The following is a 21,702-nucleotide window of genomic DNA, read 5'->3' as shown; positions in this document are numbered from 1 at the left end:
AAGATCCGTTAAGATACAAGGTGTTGAATTTGATCACAAAAGAACCACTTTGTTATACAATATCCCCCTTCAACATCTTATTTACCTTTCATTTTTATTGTAAGCAACATAAATGCAAGTCATTTGAATGATATTGAGAAGCCTCAATTGCTATAGATAGATAGATAGATTATTAATTATTATCCCAGTGCATCAAGGTGTTATCATTAAAGTCTTTCATCAATTACAAAATTATGCGGTTTTCTTGCTCAATAATGATGTTTGCAGTGTCTGGAAATATACCTTTAGAAGCCATTTGAATGCCACAGATAAGAATATCTGCAGTATTCATAAATTTTGTGGTATTCTCTTGAGGATATAATCTTCAGCATTGCTGTAATTTGTTATATATTTTTTGACCTAAGACCACCGCATGTTTCCTCTTCATTATTTCCCTTCTTGAAGAAAAAAAAACAACATTCTTCCCTTTAATATAAATCTACCGAATAATTTGATTATATCCCTCAAGATGGGAATTTTAGAGAAAGCCAGAGGAAGTCAATATCCTTGAAAAAGGTAAACTTTCTTCTCCCATTTTAATTTCCCATGACGCACGAACTCACAAGGTAAGAAATTATTATCGATTCAACATAGCCAAGAAGAATTTATACTTAGCTGCCAAACAATCTTGCTGAAAAGTTCGACGTGTTTTCTGTTCGTCCTTTTGCATCATCCCATGAAAACGCAAAAAGGATAATTTATGGTATTATGATTCTCAAGGAAGATTCCGTCAAAACTTCCTGCTCTGTTTGCTTGTTCTTTATTCTCTTGGCATTTCCGCACCAATCATATAGCGTTAGTCAACCTTATTTCCCAGAAATAAATCATAGTTTTTGGAAGCTCCAGCCGGAAATCTTTATTCTTTAATTTTTTTTTATTTGTCTATATTCTCAATTGGATAACAATTTTGCACTCACTTCAGAAAGTCAATAAAATTTAATTGGCAAACATTTCAACAAAGAAAAAGTTAGGTAAGTTTGAGTTATGAGAGGAGAATATTCTAGGAGATTTTCTCATTTCTTTCATATGCCGCTCTGCTCTGCTTGTTATTAAAAGTTCATTAAATTAAGTTGAAAAGTTTTTCTTACTTTTTTTTTTATTACAAATAGAAAAGTTTATTGGATAGGAACTTTGAACAAATATTATTCTTCAAAATAAAAATTTGATGAAAGTTGATACCATTCTTAATAATTTACAATGTTTACATTAAGTTACAATGTTTACATACAACGAAAATGCGGAGCTAGTGACATCTGTCATAAAAATATCAACCCAGTAGCGAAAAGATATCTTACATAAGCCTTACATGATAGTGCATGTAAGCCTTACAAATCACTATCGCTTATGGAGGTTTAACATGGTATAACCACACTTTTGTCACTTACGTAAGCCTTACTTGTAAAGCATAAGAAAGCTATTGGATGCATTTTTATGGTTTTAAGGATACCTTACATAAATACACAAGTAAAGCATTTGTAAGCAAATTCTGTAAAGCCATAGTAATAAATACTTGTAAGCCATAAGAATTGCATTCATGTAAAGCATTTCAGAAGGCAAAAAATATTCAAGGTAAGCCCTAAAAAGGACCAACTTGTAAGTCATACGTCAAACTATCTTTTATGGACGTTTAACATTGTATAACTACTTTTTTGTCACCTAAGTAAGCCTTAAATATAAGGCCGACGAACGCTTTTCATGAAAAGCATTCGTAGAAAAAGTTGAAGTGACTCTCATTAGAGAACTCACTTCAGAATATGATCACAAGTATCATATTCATAATCATTCATCTTAATAGTAGGTTTTAGTTAAAAACAAAACCCCACTGATGAATAGAAATAAAATATTTCACCTGAACCTTTTGTATCAGAACTCCGGTGTAGCTCGCATGAATTATATCTTTAAAGTGAAAATTTCCAGTAAGCCATTCGTAAGGCATACTTATGTCTTACATGATAACGTATCCTTTATAGAACTTACATGATGATTAATATGCATACAATACATAGTAAAAAGTAAAACTTTCATAATGATTTATTTGTAGAAGAAGAGAAAAACTTACACCATGTTGTATTTATGCCTTATATGACAGTATAAACTTTCATATACCTTATTTCTAAGTTTTATGAGAGCAAAACATGGTAAAGCTTTAGAATAGTTTACGTGTTGATTAAAAGAAAGCTTTACATCTTACGTTACTTAAGCCTTACATGATGGTGTACCCTTTCAATTACCTTACTTGTTATTATTACGAAAGCAATACATAGTAAAGCTTTAATATGTATTGCATGTTAATTGAAAGAAAGCCTTACACTGTGACTTATTTATTCCTTACATGACAGTGTATACTTTCATATACCATACATGTTAGTTATTTTGAAAGCAATAAATTTGTAAAGCTTTCACATGACTTAAATGTCGTTTAAAAGTAAGACTTACACGGTTCCTTACAAATCACTATCACTTACATGTAAGCTTTACTCTCGCTACTGGGAAATCATTTGGAACAATTTTGTCGTGGACACGCTTTATGACTGAAGGATTACATATATTTTTCCAAATTTTTATTAAAACGGAGGGTAATCTTTTCATTGGCGTCCAATGTGGTAAAAATCACAAAAAAGCTGTGTTTCGATTATAAATTTGAGATGTGTAAGTATTCCAAACTAGGTTATGTCACTTTGTTATAATCGTCACAATACATCGCTTTACAAAATTACTTCTTTTAATTCAAAAAATAATTCCTTAGTGGCATCTACAATTATCCTTTATTTCAAATTTAATTGAAAATGTAAAAAAAAAACTTTTTTCAATTTAAATGGTTACAGGGTTCCGGAAATGAGATAAAACTTTCATCATGAAACTCATTTAATGCTGTTGACAAGGAAAAGTTTGCACTTTAGAGAATCTCATGAAAATTGCCCGTGACTTAATTAAAACACCTTTTGTTTGCATTTAAGAAGATGAACAGAATACCTGACTATATCATTATTATGCAAAGAAATGAATATGTAAGTCCCAATAACCTTTCATTCTTATTATTTCAGGATGAATGTGCAAAAATTTTCATAGTCATGGAAAATCGATTATTATGCAATATGTTTAAGAAGGAAAGAAATTTAAAATTCCTAAAATTTTCCTGATCTAAAAGGTATGTCGGAGATATTACTAATCAATTTGGCTCTATATTTTCCTCAATAAAAAGGGGTGGCAAAGCGTTCTAGGCTTTGCGAAATGCTCGAAATCGTGACTTAGATACCACACCTCAAAATTACTTTCGTATCGTTTACCATTTACCGGTTCTCAACTGATTTGAACCGATTTATAAATCACTCAAAAGATCCTCTAAAATAGTTTTAAAAGTAACAGAATTGATTTCTGGATAAAAATTAGTTATCGATAATGAATCGGTTCATTATCGGTTCAGAATCAATTCAGTTTTACACAAAGCCTCTCCACCGAGCCCTAATATGATACCATTTAATTGAGAAATAGGTTTTCTAGAGCCTGTTTAACCTTTGATCTTGAAAAACCGTTATTAGAAATGATTCAACCTACAATTTTCCTGCAATCTACAATAGCCTACATTATAATAAAAATCATCTTATCATCATCATCGTGAACATAAATGCTAAATGAAGTTTACTGCATTCAAAGTCTGAATATAATTTTTAAGGTTATGTGTAATGTAACCTCAAATTGATAATTAATTTCTGAACAGATATAAGTATAAATCGTGGGGAGCAATGATTTTTTCCTAGTATTTTTTATTTATTATGTACTGATAACTGATGAAAGCTAAATTTTGTATAATATACATTTCTAGACAAGTAAATTCTGAAAATCGGGTTGATAAAAAATAACTCAACTCACATAACCTACAAAATATTATTCATAGGTGTGAAACTCTGTTTAGTTTGCAATCTATAGCTCTTTATAGTAATAAGTATTGAATTCCTGTTGAAAGTAATCTAAGGTAGGGTAAGTGTGCCAAATTCCGGCCAGCTTGCAATTCCGGCAACATTTTTTTGTTCCTCGAATTTCCATGAATTTTCGGTTTTTACATACTCTACAGATTATACAATGGAAAAGAATAACAAAAAATGTAGCTTCGACAAAGGAGATGACGTGAAAAAGGCATTGGAAGAATTCCTGAAGGGCAAGGAATTATGAGAATGAAGGTGGCCGAAATAGGGCACCAAAACCATGTCTACATTTTTATTCATTTTAAAATGTACTAAGAATGATTTTAGAGTAAATAAAGACGATAAACTGTCTACAAGGTTCTAAGCAACACTCCTTAAGTAGAAGGAATAAAAAAAAAGAATTTCTATTAAAGATATTACATTTCAAACTTGAGACTTTGGCGCTTGCATGCAACTATGCCGAAATTTGGCACACTTACCCTAAATAAATTGATTAAAAAAAGGTGATAATTTTTGAACCTTTAAAAGATAAATTCTAGAATTTCGTTTATTTTTATTTTTTTTTAATAGATCGCTTGGTCTATAAATGCATGTGTTCTAAGTTCTAATAACCATTAGATCTTTAGATTTTTTTTAGTACTAAGTCTGCGACCACATTCACTGGGCTTCATTGTATCTCTTTTCACAGGGGATGGCACAAATAACCGCATTCCAAAAACATGAGACAATATGCCTAAATTATTAATAAAATGAACTTTAAAAAGGTCACATACAGAGAGTCTTCTCTAATTAGAACCTGCTCCTTTTTTTAATGTAAAAAGGAATTATTCAACTGTAAAGAAATTTTTAGGTAAACTCCTGAAAAAAGGATTCAGGGGTTAAAAATAAAATGCCTTTCTTGCAGACAAAGACTGATGATGAGGGTAGCGAGTTCAGAGATAAAAAAAAAAACAAGAATAAAAAAAGTTATAGCCTCATCCATTGAATTTTCGTGTGCAGCAAAATGATTGCACTAAATCGAATTTTGGAATTTTACACCTGCTGCACCTTTATCTCTTCTTCAGTTGCCCATTCGCCCTTTTGTCCCTATCTCCCATTCTCCTGTACGTTCTTCTTCTTGCCTTTTCTTATAGGCAAATTACTATCTTTATGTATATTCCCTAAATTGATGGACATTCGCCTGATCGTGTTCTCCTTTTGGGCTTCTCTCTCAATGAAATACAATTATCCTCAGATAATAAAAAAAGGTACAGATGTGCCAATTTCTGCTTCTTTTATTCTGTTTTTCTCTTTTTTTCTTTTGGACATAAATAAACCACCAAAATGCACCATCTTTAATGAGGAAAAAATTTATCAAACAGACGGCAGAAATACGTTACTTTTGCAAATTCGTCTTATTTTGCGTTACTTTTCTACCCCAGCGAGCACACTTAGCTGAAAAAAGTAGCGTTTTCAGCATATTTTTGCTGAATCGACTAGCAAAAATTTGCTGACTTATCAGCAGTTGTCGAACAAAAAGTGCTAACCAAATATATGGAAATGGCACTGAATCGCCAATTTTGTTTCAAGGTTAGCAGAATTCAGCTGAAAATACATATGTTTTCAGCTGAATTGCAATCGGTTAGCATTTGGTGCTCGCTGCGACCTGACAATTTCTCTTATTTCTCTTTCTTTTTATTTCCACGATAAAGTGCGTAGTGAAATAATTTGTGAGACAGTTTTAAATATTTCAACAAGGTAAAAAGACAATTTACGTTGTGAGCAAAGGAATATATTTGCAAAATTTCTCTAAGTTTAAAATGTGATTGCATCAATTGAAAGAGTAAAATAGCCAAGTAATGTAAACTTTTTTGTGTCATAAGACATTTTCACCAATTAATGTTTTTTTTTTTCTTACACTTTCTCCACTTTATAACTATTTCTCCATATTGCGTTTTGAAGCACAGCGTGAGAGAAAGACTTTTGCTGGGCACAGAGAAAAATTAAATAGTGAAAGAAAAAGAAAGAAATTGCGTAAAATTGGATTAATTTGAAATGGATAAAATTTAAAGAAAACTAACGTTAAAATATTGATCTTCGCTTCTGCAAGAGATTTTATCTGATATTTCAATTTAATTGCTACATGATTGGAACTATTGGAAGTTTTTATTTTGATAAATGATCTCAAAGGGGAGGAAAAAACCGTCATTTCGGCTCCCACAGTTTATCGCGAAGGAAAGCCACTTGTTTCCTCTGTTGAAGCCACCTTCTTCTTTTGTTAAATTGGTACAAAAAAAAAAAACGTAAAGACTAAGAAACAAGAAGGAGAAATGATGAAATGGATGCAATATGTTGTAGGGGAGAGCTGAGTTGTTTCAGTTAGAGGCAAATAGAAGCAATTGTAAGTATGTTTGTAAATTTTACCTTATTTACGAATTCATAATTTTACAAGATCTAACTACAATGATTTTTTAAAGACTAAAAGAGTTTACCTTTTTAGAACTTGTACTAAAATTTCGTCAGTAGTTCTTAATTAGTAATAGGCGATTAAATATCATTAAGAACAAAATACTACAAAACAATTTTATCAAGAGTATTTTCTCATAAACTGTTCAGTTTGTTTGTTATTTCACTTTTTATTAATTAATGGTATACTATTCCAATGAAAAATGAAAAGGAAAAATCTTTCTCCTAGAAGCACTTAGAACAGTAAAGTGCTAAAAAAAATGTTAATTTTTCATTGAAATGAAAAAATATGGAAATCTCTGTCCTGAACATATTTTTTAGCACAAGACAATTCTCAAGTGATTCTCCATCTCCACTTTCGACTTTTCTTTGAGTCGGTTCATGTCTCGACTGTTTTCACTACTCTTTGTATTCTAAAACCACCAAACAGTCGTGCAGGAATTAACATAAAGAAAAGTCGATAATGCAGAAGCACTTGAGAACAGTAAAGTGCTAAAAAAGTTAATTTTTCATTGAAATGAAAGAAATGGAAATCTCTCTCCTGAACAATTTTTTTAGTTCATGACTGTTCTCAAGAGATTCTGCATTATCGAATTTTCCTTATGTGGTGTTCCAAAACCACCAAACAGTCATGACAGGCATCAACATAAAGAAAGCCAATTATGTAGAAGCATTTGGGAGCGGTCGTGTACTAAAAAGTATGTTTCATTTCACATTGGAAAAACACTATAAATCATGCGAAGTTACTTTGGATCAACACATTTTTCTCGATTTTGAAAGAGAATTTTGTAAATTTTTAGATAATTCAGTTTACGAAAAATTTTTATACAATATTTGTCCCTTTCTGGCTTTAAGCAATTAAAATGAAGCAAAGGAGCATAAAATAATTTACTCTCCCTTTACTTCGTGAAACTTGCATCAATCTTATTTGATGTTTATTATTTCAAATATTTGTTTTTATTATAAAAAACAAATTTATTCTTTTAAAAGCTATCTCTTGAAACACCTTTCAGAATGAGTTTACTTCCTATAATTTTAAAAGAGCGATATAAAGAAATCTTTCCACTTTTTTTCTTTGAGAATGGGGTACAAACGCTAAGACGGCGGTGGACGGAATTAGGAAATAATTTTTGTATTTGTAAAATATTGAGATTCCAAAGCAAATCTCTATGAATACATATAGATTTTTGAACTTCTTGTTTCTTGTATTGTTAAACGCATAATAAATAGGCTTTAGTCCTTCTCAATAGGAGCCAGTCATTTTATAAAAATGGAACCATTTGGAGCAATATTTAAAGAATTTACATGTGTTTTTCTCTTCAAGGTAATGAATTATTTCATGCTTTTGACCTAATTGTTCTAAAATTATAAACAGTTCATTTTTAGTACTTCATGGAATATCTGAGGTAATAGCAATTCTTTGATCTTTATTACTCTCATGATTAAGTATTTTTATTCGATTTTTAAATCTTAAAATGTTTGGACTCGTGTTTTTTTTAGTACTCAATACTAGGGGAAAATACTCTCCCTTCGGACGTTCATGTCCTCGAATAATGTGAATTTTCTTTTAGTTTTCCTAAGAGACTTACACATTTCTATTAAATATTATAATTGGCTTATCATCAATTGTTGATAATTCCGTGATAATTTAGTGTAAATCTCTTATGAAAAACAAAAGAAATTCACATTATTCGAAGGCATGAACGTTCGAAGGAACAGCACTTTCCCCTACCAATTAGTACACTGAGAAAAAAAGAGGGTGCAACTAACTTTTTTTCCTCGTAACTTTAACACTTTTTAGGTGTAAAAATATATCAACATTTTTCAATGTTAATTTTACACATTTTTAAGCGTAAAATTAATATGAAAAAGGGTAACTTTAACCCATAATACACCTAAAAAGTATAATATTTACACCGATTTCTGATCAATAATGCAGGATAAAATTAACATTTCTGAAATGTTATTTTAACTTTTTCGGATTTATTTCAGTGTACTTTCGTCCCTTATAGACTTGTTCTAAATATTTTGGAAGCTTCTACAAATTGCTTTTTGAACCAAAAAATTTCCGTTTTCCCCTATAGTCAAAATATAAGAAAAACAACAGAAATAAACAAGGAGACAAAACATCTGCCACTTCTTTTAAATGTAACAAAATTTCGTGCATCAATTCGGCAATGGTGAAAAAAAAATAAGACGCAGAACAGAATAAATTATTCATGAGTTATGCAGACCTGCATTGAAGTACAGGTATAGATTGTATAGCATATAAGGAAGGTTGAAGGAAGAATTGTATGGAAGGGAAAAAGGAAACAGTCGGTGGATAAAGAAGCAAAATTGATGTTTTTGTAAGTTATTTTTTTTTCAAGGAAGAAGAGACAACTTACCGTCCAACTAGCATTGTGTACAGAATGACACCCAGTGACCACATATCAGCCGCCTTTCCCGAATATGTTGTGTTCGCCTTAAGGATTTCCGGTGATACATAGGCGGGACATCCTCGTTTATCTTGCAATAGATCCTCAGCTGGGTTATCCAGTACTACGGCATCCTCTAGTGACTCTAATCTTAAGTGTGTTCTGAAAATGACAGAGAAAATACAACAAAATGGATATTAGTTTCACTGGAAAAGGTTTAAGTTTCTTATGTTTTTTTTTTGTTGTTGCTTTTTCTTCTAAGTACTTATAATTCCTTTCCCAGAGGGCATATGTCTTTGACTTTCTCTCCCCTTAAAAAACAAGACTGCTTTCTAATTGAATTTCTTCACGGAAGACTTCACAAAATGCGTGGGAAAATCCTCTTCAAAACTTACTTCTTAAACTCAAAATAAGAATTGTTCAAATCCGTAATTCTTTCGTTTTTTTTATATGAAGAAGAAATTGCTTAGAAATTAATTCTATAAATAATATACTTAATTATTAAAATGACCTTCTTTCGACCACAACACTTCTTTACACTATCTATACATGAACTTCATTCATTGGGTTTGGCTTAAGCACTACTATAAGAAGTGTCGCAATTGAAACACCTCCAAGTGATTCAGTCAATACAGGAAGCTAAACAGTTAAGAATCTAATTACTACTTATTGTAAAATGTATAAGTAATTGAAACCTTTTCCATTTTAATTTTATATTACCAATCCACACGAAATGCGCGCACAACCCTTTCGATTTTCTCTATATCATTATTATATTGCCTAAAATACCTCATGGGCTTAAATATTTTTTATTGACATTTTCATTTAAAATTTCTACTCCAATATATCAAACATATTGCACCGCATAGGTAAATAGCCCAAGCATAAGTTTAATTTAGCACTAAACTCCACAAATATCATGTACCTATACAAAAAGAGTCGACAATTGTATATTGCGTTATATCGACATTCATAATGTACCTTCAACCAGTCAAGAGATTGAGGCACTATATTTTTGTGTGTAGATTTTATTTGAAATCTACTAAGTCGCAACTATACACAATTATTCCGTCATCGAAATTTTGCACAACATCCTCCATCTCTTTCGGCGCTCTCACTAAACAGAGCACACCAAGCACAGGCACTACAAACAACATGAATAAAAAAAAACTATGATATTACACATGCATATGAAGCATAAATGGGGAGGTTGCGCACACATTTTGGAGCACTATTTAAATTAATTTAATATTTGCCAAGAGAGAGGAGAGATATGAGATGAAGTGAAACAGAAATGGTACAGAATATGCAAATCTCACAACATGAAACTACTGCCAAACACCTCTTTTAAAACTTTAAGGCAATTGTTGCAAAAAACTATATTATTCGAACATTAACAAAAAAAAAATTCCTCTTGACTCCCCAATGGTTAGCACAAAACGATTATAAATTTTGAGATGAGAGCCGATGAAGTTGAAGGTGCGTCAATTAAATTCATTTATCAATAACTAAAAGTGTATTATATACTCTACATGTACCTTCTGAGAATAACATTTGTTTTGTAAAAATAATTTTGAAAATGCATAAAACCGGGAATAAGGTACAACTTCCGTGAAAAATAGAATAACTTTTGTTTCTAAAGTTTCTAAAATATTGTGTTTGACATTTCAATGAGAGTAATGACCAGCGCACAATACCTTTTGTTTGTAAACATGTTTTCAAAATTTCCCATGAGAATGAGCGAGATGACTAGATCTAGATCTCACTCACTCTCATTGAAATGTCAAAAACATGTTTACTAATCAAAAGGTATTGTGCGTTGGGCATTATGCCCAACGCACAATAATTTCTAGATCTTCTAGATCTAGTCATCTCGCTCTCTCTCATAGCAAATTTTGAAAACATGTATACAAATTTTACAAACAAAAATTATTGTGCGCTGGTCATAAATTAAATGTAACTCTCTAGTCATCTCGCTCACTCTCATTCGAAAATATGTTTACAAAACAAAAGTCATTGTTTATTTGTGTATTTTATTTTTACTAAGAGACCTACACATTTCTATTAAATATTAGTTAGCTTATTATCAATTGTTGATAATTATGTGTATAAGTCTCTTAGGAAAAATAAAATAAAATAAAAACAATATTCCAAGACAAGAACGTTCGTAAGGAGAGTACTTTCCCCTATCTGGAAAATTAAAGGTTACTTCCAAGAAACTTACTTATTTGAAAGAAGGAAGAGTGTGAATTATTCACACTTTATGGATAAATAATGATATCAGTAGGATAAATCTTTGTAAATCTGTATCTTATTGAGATGTTATAGGGGAACTGTACTATATATCGGACAGCTTGCAATTTCGGCCACTACTTTTAATTATAATTTTTTATGAATATTTAGTTTTTGCATACTCTAGAAATTATACAATCCATAAAAAACAAAAAATATCTTTTCGACGAACGAGATGACGTGAAAAAGACTTTGAAAGAATTCAGGAAGGGCAAGGAACAATGAGAAACATGGTGCGCGAAATATTACCCAAAGCTATGTCTATATTTTTTTTCATTGTAAAATGTATTAAGAATGACTTTAGAGAAAACAAAGACGATAAATTATCTAATTGGTTCCAAGCAACACTCTTTAAAAAGAAGTAACAAAAAAAAATTCAATTTAAAACTATTCCTAAATTCACCTTAATATTCCCGAGAAATTTTGCAATAAAGATATTGGGTTTTAAATTTTAGAAATTAAATAAATATTAGAAAATTGGGTTATTTCATCTTGATTGTCAAATTTAATCTCTTATTATTCATGAAATTTTCACCAATATGTTTTAATAATAAAGACGTATTGACAAGAAATATTTATAAACCAAAAATGTCAAAAATATTTCACATACGAGGGATTTGCAACACTTTAGAGAAGATTAAGTGAACAAATCGGATCAATACCACCCACACTTTTCTCCAATTAACTGACAAGTGTTGACTTTGGTCAGTAAAACTGTCTCCTTTGTCAAGATTACCCACAACAAGTATTTCTTTTTCATGTTGTAAATTACAGACTTTAGAATAGATTTTATGTATCATGTAATGAAATATCTTCTGAAAGCCACCCACCGTCTTGACAAAGTCTAGAAGTATAAATTTTGTGACAATTTCGGCTCATACCTCCACTGTCATCTACACTTTTGAAATTTAGAGCTCGAGAGACACATTAATAAGTATTTTATGGAGAAAAAAAAATAATAGAAGAATGAGAGCCGACAACGCCCATATTGAATGCGACACAAACTATGTGTGGATTACATTGAAATTAAAAACAACTATTCTACATAATAGACATTACTAAATATTGTATGTAGCATTTTAATAAATGTTAATGTCCTCGAGGCACTTTTTTGCCACTTTTTTCCCTCCTCACTTTTGTGTGTGGTGCTTGCATTTTGTCAATAAAATTTATTACAAAACATCACAGTGAGACACAAAACGATTTGCGCCTTGTCAACTTCTCAATATACCAAACTAGACATGTCTCTACCGCATAAATGGAGGGAGATAAAATTGCGCTGATTAACTATTACTCAATATATTTTATACAATAAAATATTCATCCTTTTTTGTTCTTGTTGTTCACCCATCTCTAGTTGGAATCTTGTTCGGTATTTTATGTATAACCTTTCTCCTCTATATATCAAGTGTTATTCACTAAATTAATTTCTCACACAATTACGATCATCTTTCTCAACACATCACCTTTTAAAAAAAAAGGAAGGAATATTTTTGCCGTGTATGCAAATTGCGTAAATATCGCATGATTTTGATGATGATTCAAATATGGTGTGATATTGGAGAAGCTTCTGACAGAAACTACGTCTCTTTTTTAACTTAAAAAAAAAACAGAACTTCTAAGCAGACTATACTGGAAATGGTGATAAAATAATATTGATGAGTAAATATCGACTAATTCACCAGCAGAGGAAAGAATCTACAATATATAATACCAAGAGAGCTTGCATATAGACTTCTCCATAAATGTCGTGACTTTTTCTAGAACACACACCAAGTTAATCACGAAAACTACTGTACGTTTATAGATTACGATAAAGTTAAGTTTATTCTTAACAAGCAATTTGCAAAGTATTCAATGTATTCAATCTATGTGTCTTACACATAAAGTCGCACATTTTAGATACCACTCCACCATTGTAAAAGTGAATGATGTAAGATGAAAAATATATTATTTAGTATGGGCTTGATCTTAATGACATGAAAACTAGAACATGTCTTGTTAAGGTAATGTCAAAAGGTAGGTCAATTTGAAAAACTACGATTCAATTTTAATCAAAAATCCTATTCATTATCGAAAATTATCGAACATTTCTCCATATAGCTCTAAACATAAAACACCATTACAATATAGTTATAGAGAAGGCAATTATTGGGTAATTTGGTCAAATATTGAAGTCAAGACTATATTTTAAGAGAGAAAATCTGCAAACAATTGAATTGCCTTCTACCATTAAATTTTAATGGGGATAATAGGTACTCTAAATAACAACTTTTTTTTTTGGGGTATGTTCTTCTTTAAAAATGGATGATCAAGTGAGAAATACTTCGGTAAATGCTAGAATTAGAAAGAAAAATAGTTTTGCAATTCGACTCAAGTGTTAACGAAATTTATCATATCACTAAACTTTTTTTCAGTTTGTCATTATTGATTATATTTACCGGTTCACAATTCATTTAAACCAATTTATAGCATATTTCAAAATAAACTTTGAATCAAAATTCCGGATGAAATGATTTGAACTCGTATTTCAAAATCGGCTAAACAATAAGTTTCTATACCCTTTTAATTATATAGCGTTTTAAAAAGCAATTAAAAGAAAAGCATAGAACATTACCACATATAAAAAATTTTGTTCTGAGTAATCTGTAAAATAAAAGTAATTTTTTGAGACATAGGGGAACTGTACTAAATTTTGGGCAGCTTGCAATTTCGGCCACCTTTTTTTAAGTAAAGTGTGATTTAAAGCAAAATTATTCACGCTTTATGGATAACTACTGATATCAATAGGATACATCTTTGTAATTTTGTACCTTCTTGATATGTTATAGGGGAAGTGTACTAAATTTCGGCCAGCTTGCAATTTTGACCACTACTTTTGACCATAAATTTCTATGAATATTTAGTTTTTGCATACTCTAGAAATTAAACAATGCATAAAAAACAAAAAAATGTCATTTCGACGAACGAGATGAATCGAAAAAGGCTTTATAAGAATTCCCGAAGGGCAAGAAAATCTGATAATCAAGGTGACCGAAATATTACCCAAAGTTATATCTATATTTTTATTCAATTTAAAATATATTAAGGACAACTTTAGAGAAAACAAATAGGATAAACAAACTACATGATTCCAAGCAACACTTCTTAAAAAGAAGTAACAAAAACTCAATTTGTATTAAAAATATTACATTTCAAACTTAAAGACTTTGGCGCTTGCATGCAACTGTGTCGAAATTTGGTACAGTTACAGTTACCCTGGATTGAGTTAAACAAAATAAAATGAAATGGATCGACTTATGTGAGGGTCTCCGGTAGACATAAAGACAATATATCTAACGGTTTAGGCTCTAGTTCTCAAAATAAATGGATAAGACTTATAAAAAATATGACTAGAGTAATTGTGCCAAATTTCGGCATAGTTGCATGTAAGCGCCAAAGTCTCAAGTTTGAAATGTAATATCTTTAATAGAAATTGATTTTTTTTATTCCTTCTACTTAAGGAGTGTTGCTTAGAACCTTGTAGACAGTTTATCGTCTTTATTTACTCTAGAATCATTCTTAATACATTTTAAAATGAATAAAAATGCAGGCATAGCTTTGGTGCCCTATTTCGGCCACCTTCATTCTCATAGTTCCTTGCCCTTCGGGAATTCTTCCAATATCTTTTTCACGTCATCTCGTTTGTCGAAGCTACATTTTTTGTTCTTCTTTTGCATTGTATAATCTCTAGAGTACGTAAAATCTAAAAGTTCATGGAAATTCGAGGAACAAAAAAGATGGCCGAAATTGCATGCTGGCCGGAATTTGGCACACTTACCCTATATGATTTTGAGTAAATTATTAATCCTTAGAGAGAGCTTTGAGGGCGAATTTGTGTTCTGTATAAAGGCCTATAGCTAGAATAGGAGAAGGCCTGCATGTTAGAGATGCAAGTAGTTTGAGACGCGGTAGATTATTCATTGTTTATTTAATAAATGAGACAAAAGACTAATCGAGTTATTTTAAATAAAGTCTTATACTAGTGAGTATACTAAGAACAACACAAAATTTCAATATAATTTTATGAGTTTTGGAAATAAAGCCTTAAAGTCGAAACATAAAAAAGTGTCCCTAACATGACGGCTCTCTCTACTTACAATTGATCATAAATGAGATAATTAATCGTGTGATTTTGCTCCATTCTAACGGAGGTTGACAATATAGTGATATAATGCATCCTTTAGATAGAACAAAGATTGTGATACAGTAGATAAAAACGACTTTTATCAAGATGAGGCTTTTCCCTTTAATTCTTCCAGACTCAACAGTTTCAGAATAATAAATAATAAGTAACAAATTTCACTATAACTAAGATAAAATTGAAATATAAATTATAGTTTCATAATTGAGACGCTCAGAACTAAAGGAGCCTATCGTATGTGAATTCCTCTATTAAAATAGCCAATTTTGCTCTGAGCAACACAATTGAAGTGCTTGTATGTATATATAATCCAATATTGATTGATTATATAAATATGTTGCACTCTCTGTAGAGTTCGAGCAAGAAAAAAAAGAAAGAAAGAGGAATTCAAAAAAAAGAAGTGAATGGAACTTTCTTTCTAACGTATATTGGGTATATTGTCATATAAAACCAAAATTCTTGGCATTACGACACTTTCTTTCACATATAATCCAATATAGCATCCAAGTGAGGTCGATGCTTGTATTAAATATAATACCTCATCACGAGAGAAGAAGGGCAATGATCTCAAGATTGCTATAGTGTCTGCTTCTATCTCCTCTAAACATACCGTCTAACCTATGTTGACTTTCTTCCGCAAGATCTCACCGTATTTGTGAGACAGAGAGCATATACGTTAAAGTCAAGTAGTCCGCCAACACAGAATTATTTTATAACTCTAAAAGATAGTTTCGAGAGCTACAATCTCTTACAATAAAATTCCCTAACAAGAAATTACTTGCTGCACTTTCCTTCGTTACTCTCTTTGAGGTGATATGCGTGTAAATTGAAAATTCTCTCACTATAAATGTCTTTTTTCCCTCTTATAACCTTACGTAAATATCACTCAGTATTTTGCCATTTTAATATATCATGAAATACACCACACTTTACTTCTATGCAAGTCAAACGAAATGCCTCTCACAGTTGGGTCTTTGAACCTTTCACACACATTTCACCCATTCGCGATAGGAGAAATGCCTCGAAAATATACATATATTTTAATTGGTTCAACTAATTCTGATTGCGCAGTCACCAATCCACAACACAACCGCACAGACTTTTGTGAATGCGGTTGAATATAAGGAAGAATAATTTATCTCACTCTCTCCCCAAAAATGACTTGCTAAATAACTAACATTTTATTTTTAAATGATATTGCCTGAGAAAGATCTTCATCAAATGAAAGATTCTTCGGCTATATTTCAGATATCTTTTTGGGATATTTTTGGCCCATATTCACATATTTATCTCAAATTGTTATATAAATATTCCTGGGATTATTCGACATTTTAGACTTTATTGCAAATTATTATAATTTTTTCTTTGTCTATTGTACTTAATTTAAAAAAAAATGTGGATGGCTACCGCCGGCTTATCATTACCTACCCCATCTGTAAAACAACAGAATAAGAATCTTAGCTAATTAAAATCACAGAATGTTGCCTTTGATAGTGATAATCTATCATTCTATAGGTAAATTATACAAATAAAAGTACGAAGATATGACCCGGAAGTAAATATTGAATGTTTAGTCTAAGGCAATCTTATCGCGTTGGTGACCAACCTCCAGAGCGAGGCCGAAAAAGTTTCACACAACAGTCCTATATAATTAAAGATGTGCGTTTGACATTAATTCTTATGACCGACAGATAGAGCAACTGTACCAAATTTCGGACACATTGCAATTTCGGCCACTTCTTTTGTTCCTTCAATTTTTCATTAAGTTTTAATTTTTGCATACTCTGGAGATTACGCAAGGCTGAAAAATGTTGCTTCGGCGAATAAGATGATATGAAAATGACTTTGAATTGAAAGAATTCCGGAAGGGCAAAGAACAATGAGAAACAAGGTGGCCCCGAAATATTACCCAAAGCTACGTCTATATTTTTATTCATTTTAAAATGTATTAAGTATTATTTAAGAGAAAACAAAGACGATAAACTATCGTAAGAAACACTATTTGAAAAAAAAAACAAAAAAATTAATGCTCGCGATTAAATATAATTTAAGATATAGAGTTGCAGCATTACTAATAGCCTGTCCATACTTATACTTATGACCTCCTCGCAGAAATATTTATTTTTTGTCACAAAATGATTTCCAGGAATCACAAAATTAAGAATATTTTTAATGTTCTGTAACATTGTATCAAATATTCTTATTTTTTTTTTTTTGTGATAAAAATTGAAGATTTTTGCAATGAGGCCATAAGTAATGCTGCAATCATATCCAAAAATGTACCCTCTAAGTTGCAATACATTAAGGCTAAAATGATTGGCTTATTGACATTGTTCAATTGAACTGAAAGTGTCTTTTCCTTTCGATTTTTTGAGCAATCAATACAAATTCTCAATTGCAATTTTTGCAAAACCAATAAAAAGGCAAAATTGCTGTCTTATAAAACACCCTTCAATTGAGAGTTATGAAAATAATGAAAGCTATTTTCTCAATAAGTCGATCACTGTTCAAAGTCGATTGAACATTCTAACTGCTCCAAAATCACACAATTGAAAATAAACACTTAGCACACATAACGTCTTTCTCAAAGTGCTCAATATATATATAGAGAGTGTTACTGCGCAATTTTTCAAAAGACCAAAATACTCAAATTTACATTACACATTCATCAATGATGGTAAAGTCGAAACACAAATTCAATGAAACAGAACATTAACTAGTGAGACATTCTACAGAAAGAATAAAGTAAAAGAAAAAAAATATCTCAGTTAAATAAATTCACAATAGATATAATAATCCGGAAAACGAATTAAATAATTTCTTTCACAAGATCGAAGAAAATAAATTCAAGACAGAAATTTCTCACACAATAGTCCAAAAAGCCTCGCCTCGGATGATCGGAGAAATTTCTATTTTATCGAATTGCATAAGGCTACATGTCGTGTACATTTTCTCCACAATTTATAACATTGTGCAAGTAGAAAGTGAGAAATTGGTGTTTTTTTTTCTTCTTCTTTTGGTTAAATCTCTCCACGAATCACTAACTACAAAAAAAACTTAAAGTTCAAAAGCAAAAAAAAAGGTCTACAATTTCTTCTTTAGACAAAATTTACAGTGATGCTAGAGAAAATGTACATTGATCACCAACATCATACAGATCATTGATCAACTGCAATGTTTTTAATTATTATTCATATAGCGCGATCAATGATCGTAAAGTTGATCACCTCCAATTCTTGTTATAATTATTTGTATGTGCAATTGAATCGATCAAGTCACTCTCAACAACCACCGAATTTCATCATCCACCTTCACTTTGGTTATATATCTTGTGCAATTTTCTTGCATATGTGTAATATATTTTATTAAATGCAGAATATACTTTTAAGCGTTGTGACATTCCTTTTTAGTCAAGAAAGTTTTGCGTAGACATTTAATATATTGTTGCAATTCCATATTCCGTCTTTTAAAGTCGCGCACTTATAAGCTCAGTCAATAATTCTCTCAAAAAGAAATATTTTATGTACAGGGCTTGATGCAATTGCAGTTAACACAATTATTTTCCTGCACAAATTTACAATTCGATGTTATTTAATTGTGAAAATCTGTCAGATTTATGTATTTTTTTCACAAAAAGTTCTATGTTAAGTATCAAAAACATCGAGAACGTCAAAATAAACACCAAAAATTTACAATTTATTTCGAATAGAGCAATTACTTACTTTACCAAAAAGTAAATTATACTCGTAATATATTTAGTACTAAGTGGATTAACTATCGATGTTTTTTTTTTCAATGATTTTTAAGATTAATGATAAGTAATATTTGTAAAATATCTTTTAATTTTTTTTTTAAATTGAGAGGTCTAATCTTTATAGTATAATGTCCATCATTACAGACATCTTACCAAATTAATTCGAAATTCGGACCAATTTCTATGTTTTTTTTTTAATTTTATGGTACGCGACATTGACGTATAAGTGCTAATTCCTCTTAAATGGTAAAAACAATTTGGACTTTTTCCTTTGTGCTAAATTTATGTTAATTTGAAAGACAATAAGTACTGAAAAACATAGAATGGTCGATATTATTATCAAAATTCTATCGAATTAAACTTAATTATGCAGTGAATATTGTAGCTGAAGGATTTATAAAGATAACGTTAAAAATAATTATTTAAAAAACTTGTCATATCAAACAGAAAACACTTATGTCATAAAATATAAACTTTGGGATATTTTCGATGTTTTCTTTCTACGTAAACAAGTTCAATTAGGTTAGAATTTCACTTTGTATATATCAACGAGCCTTTTAAATTAACCTCAAAACAAGAGAAAATATTATGCTATTTTTAAGTTATGTTTGTTATATTTTGCAATGGAAATAAAACATAGAAAAACATAGAAAATTACTCTATTTTCATATTTTTATCAGAGAAAATTTGTAAAATAGAAAATGTATCAAGTTTATGTTGCGAATAAACACTAAAAGAAAAATAACAGACACACCGAACTCTGGACAAATTGTAAATATTTCTTTTTTTTTTTGTCGATACACTTCACTCTTTTTTTAGCTTCATTTTCACAACACTTTAAGATTTTTCTTTCTTCTCTTATTTTTTGCCTCCTTCAACCTCCTGTGTTATGTGAGATAATCATAAATATTTTCACGTCAGCATCTGAAGTAGAGATTGTAAATAATAGTGTATCAAGAGAGTTTAAGTGATTTTTGTATTTTCTCTCTCTCGCAACTTTACTTGGAGGTAAATAAAAAGAATATCTCGATGTAGGATTGCATAAAGAAAGTGCGGTAATTTAAAAGTACTAAATCGATCTTGCAGGAGGTAATATGTCGAAAAGAATTCCCTTATTTTTTTCACTTCTTCACCAAATTCTTTCTCACTCTTTCTCATAATAAACTTTGCGCACCCAGAAAATTGTAGTAATGTTCATGTGTGATAACGCAATAAGTTGCTCCTTACGCAAGGTTTTTCGATGGCAGCAACACAACAGTTTATAAAAGTAGAAGAAATAAATTGGCAGTTCGACCAAATTAAATAGTCGCAACACGGCGATTTTATATATATTATTTCGCTGTACAAAGTTTACACCACATATTATTCTATAACGTCACATTGTGTACCCATACGGGATAATATTTCAAAGCTCAAAAGCACAAAGCAATTGAACAACATTTTAAGGAGAAAATATAATATTTCAATTGAGAAACCTTCTATCTTTTTCGCTGTGATATATATAATAGAGTTTTTAGATTTCTCAAAATGTGTGATTTCTTGGTCACAATCTTAACTGCTGGATGGAAAGATAAACTCCCAGGTGATTTTACAGAATTCCCCTTTCTTCTCCAGCAATTATACGCATTTTGCAACTTGTCATTACAATCAATATTTCACATATAAAAGACACTTTTCCATAAAAGTATCTCCTTTAAGAATATCTCTAGCAAATTTTCAACCAAGAATAGACAGATTGAGAGAGAGAGGCACCATATACATATTTAGGTATAATTCGAGATTATTGCGATAATTCTACATATAGCACCATATACACTATAATTTAATAAGTGATGTGGAAACAATTTTAAATGCCAACAAATATGGTTATGCAGAATATTAAATTGAAAATTGAATAGTTACAGAGGCGGCAATTTGGTAAGAAATATCTCTTTATTCTTATTTTTTATCCTCATTGAAAACTGATCTCTTTCTCAATACGTAAATAATAAATTCATTGTGATTCAAGAAAGAAATATAGAAGAAAAAAACAACATTGTCAAAGACTAGACACTCAGCAGAATTATCATTGTCATTTTCCAACGTGGCATATAAGAAATTCTTTAAAACATTTTTCTTTCCTTTTTCATTGAAGACTCTAAGCATAGTGGTGTGATTATTTCGTCATTCATATTTTCATACAAATATGTACAACATTCTTCCCCATATATAACACTTGACGGACACCCAAAGTCGCGCACAACTAAAAGCGGAAGCATAGCTATAGACCATGAACACAATACCACCAGGAGGTCACTCATCTATATTTGAAAAGAAATTTTAGCATAAACACTAAACAAATATATAATACATTGTGGAAAGCAACGAAAAAATAGTAATTCTCTTTACTTAAATGCTCCGTGGCACTTTCTTTTGGATCACACAATGTTGTACAACAAGAGGTGTGGAAAAGAAATTTCCAAACCAGACACCATAAATAAATCGATGGGGTACATAAATATAATGTAGAAAAAAAAACGTGAGACTTATCTTGGCTTTGGTAAGATATAATATCTCAATCAACATTGTTTAATTCCACCGATCTAACGGTATATTCTCAAAATTATCATTTTGATTAACTACAATAATTCACTGATGTACAATTGACAA

The 21,702-nt window shown here is 30.6% G+C and overlaps 1 protein-coding gene across 1 annotated transcript in view; it reads right to left on the bottom strand.

Moving 5' to 3' along the window:
• The window catches only part of LOC129805930 (tribbles homolog 2-like), a 77,367-nt gene that overhangs the window by 8,849 nt on the left and 46,816 nt on the right, over window positions 1-21,702 (bottom strand). Inside the window, exon 5 of the mRNA XM_055854186.1 lies at window positions 8,795-8,986. Coding sequence (XP_055710161.1) covers window positions 8,795-8,986 — 192 coding nt within the window. The remainder of the gene's footprint in view (window positions 1-8,794; window positions 8,987-21,702) is intronic.

This window comes from Phlebotomus papatasi, chromosome 3 (genome assembly GCF_024763615.1).
Source record: "Phlebotomus papatasi isolate M1 chromosome 3, Ppap_2.1, whole genome shotgun sequence".
NCBI classification, from domain to species: domain Eukaryota; kingdom Metazoa; phylum Arthropoda; class Insecta; order Diptera; family Psychodidae; genus Phlebotomus; species Phlebotomus papatasi.
The sequence above is the reverse complement of the archived record's forward strand: the minus strand, read 5'-3'. Positions and strand labels throughout refer to the sequence as shown.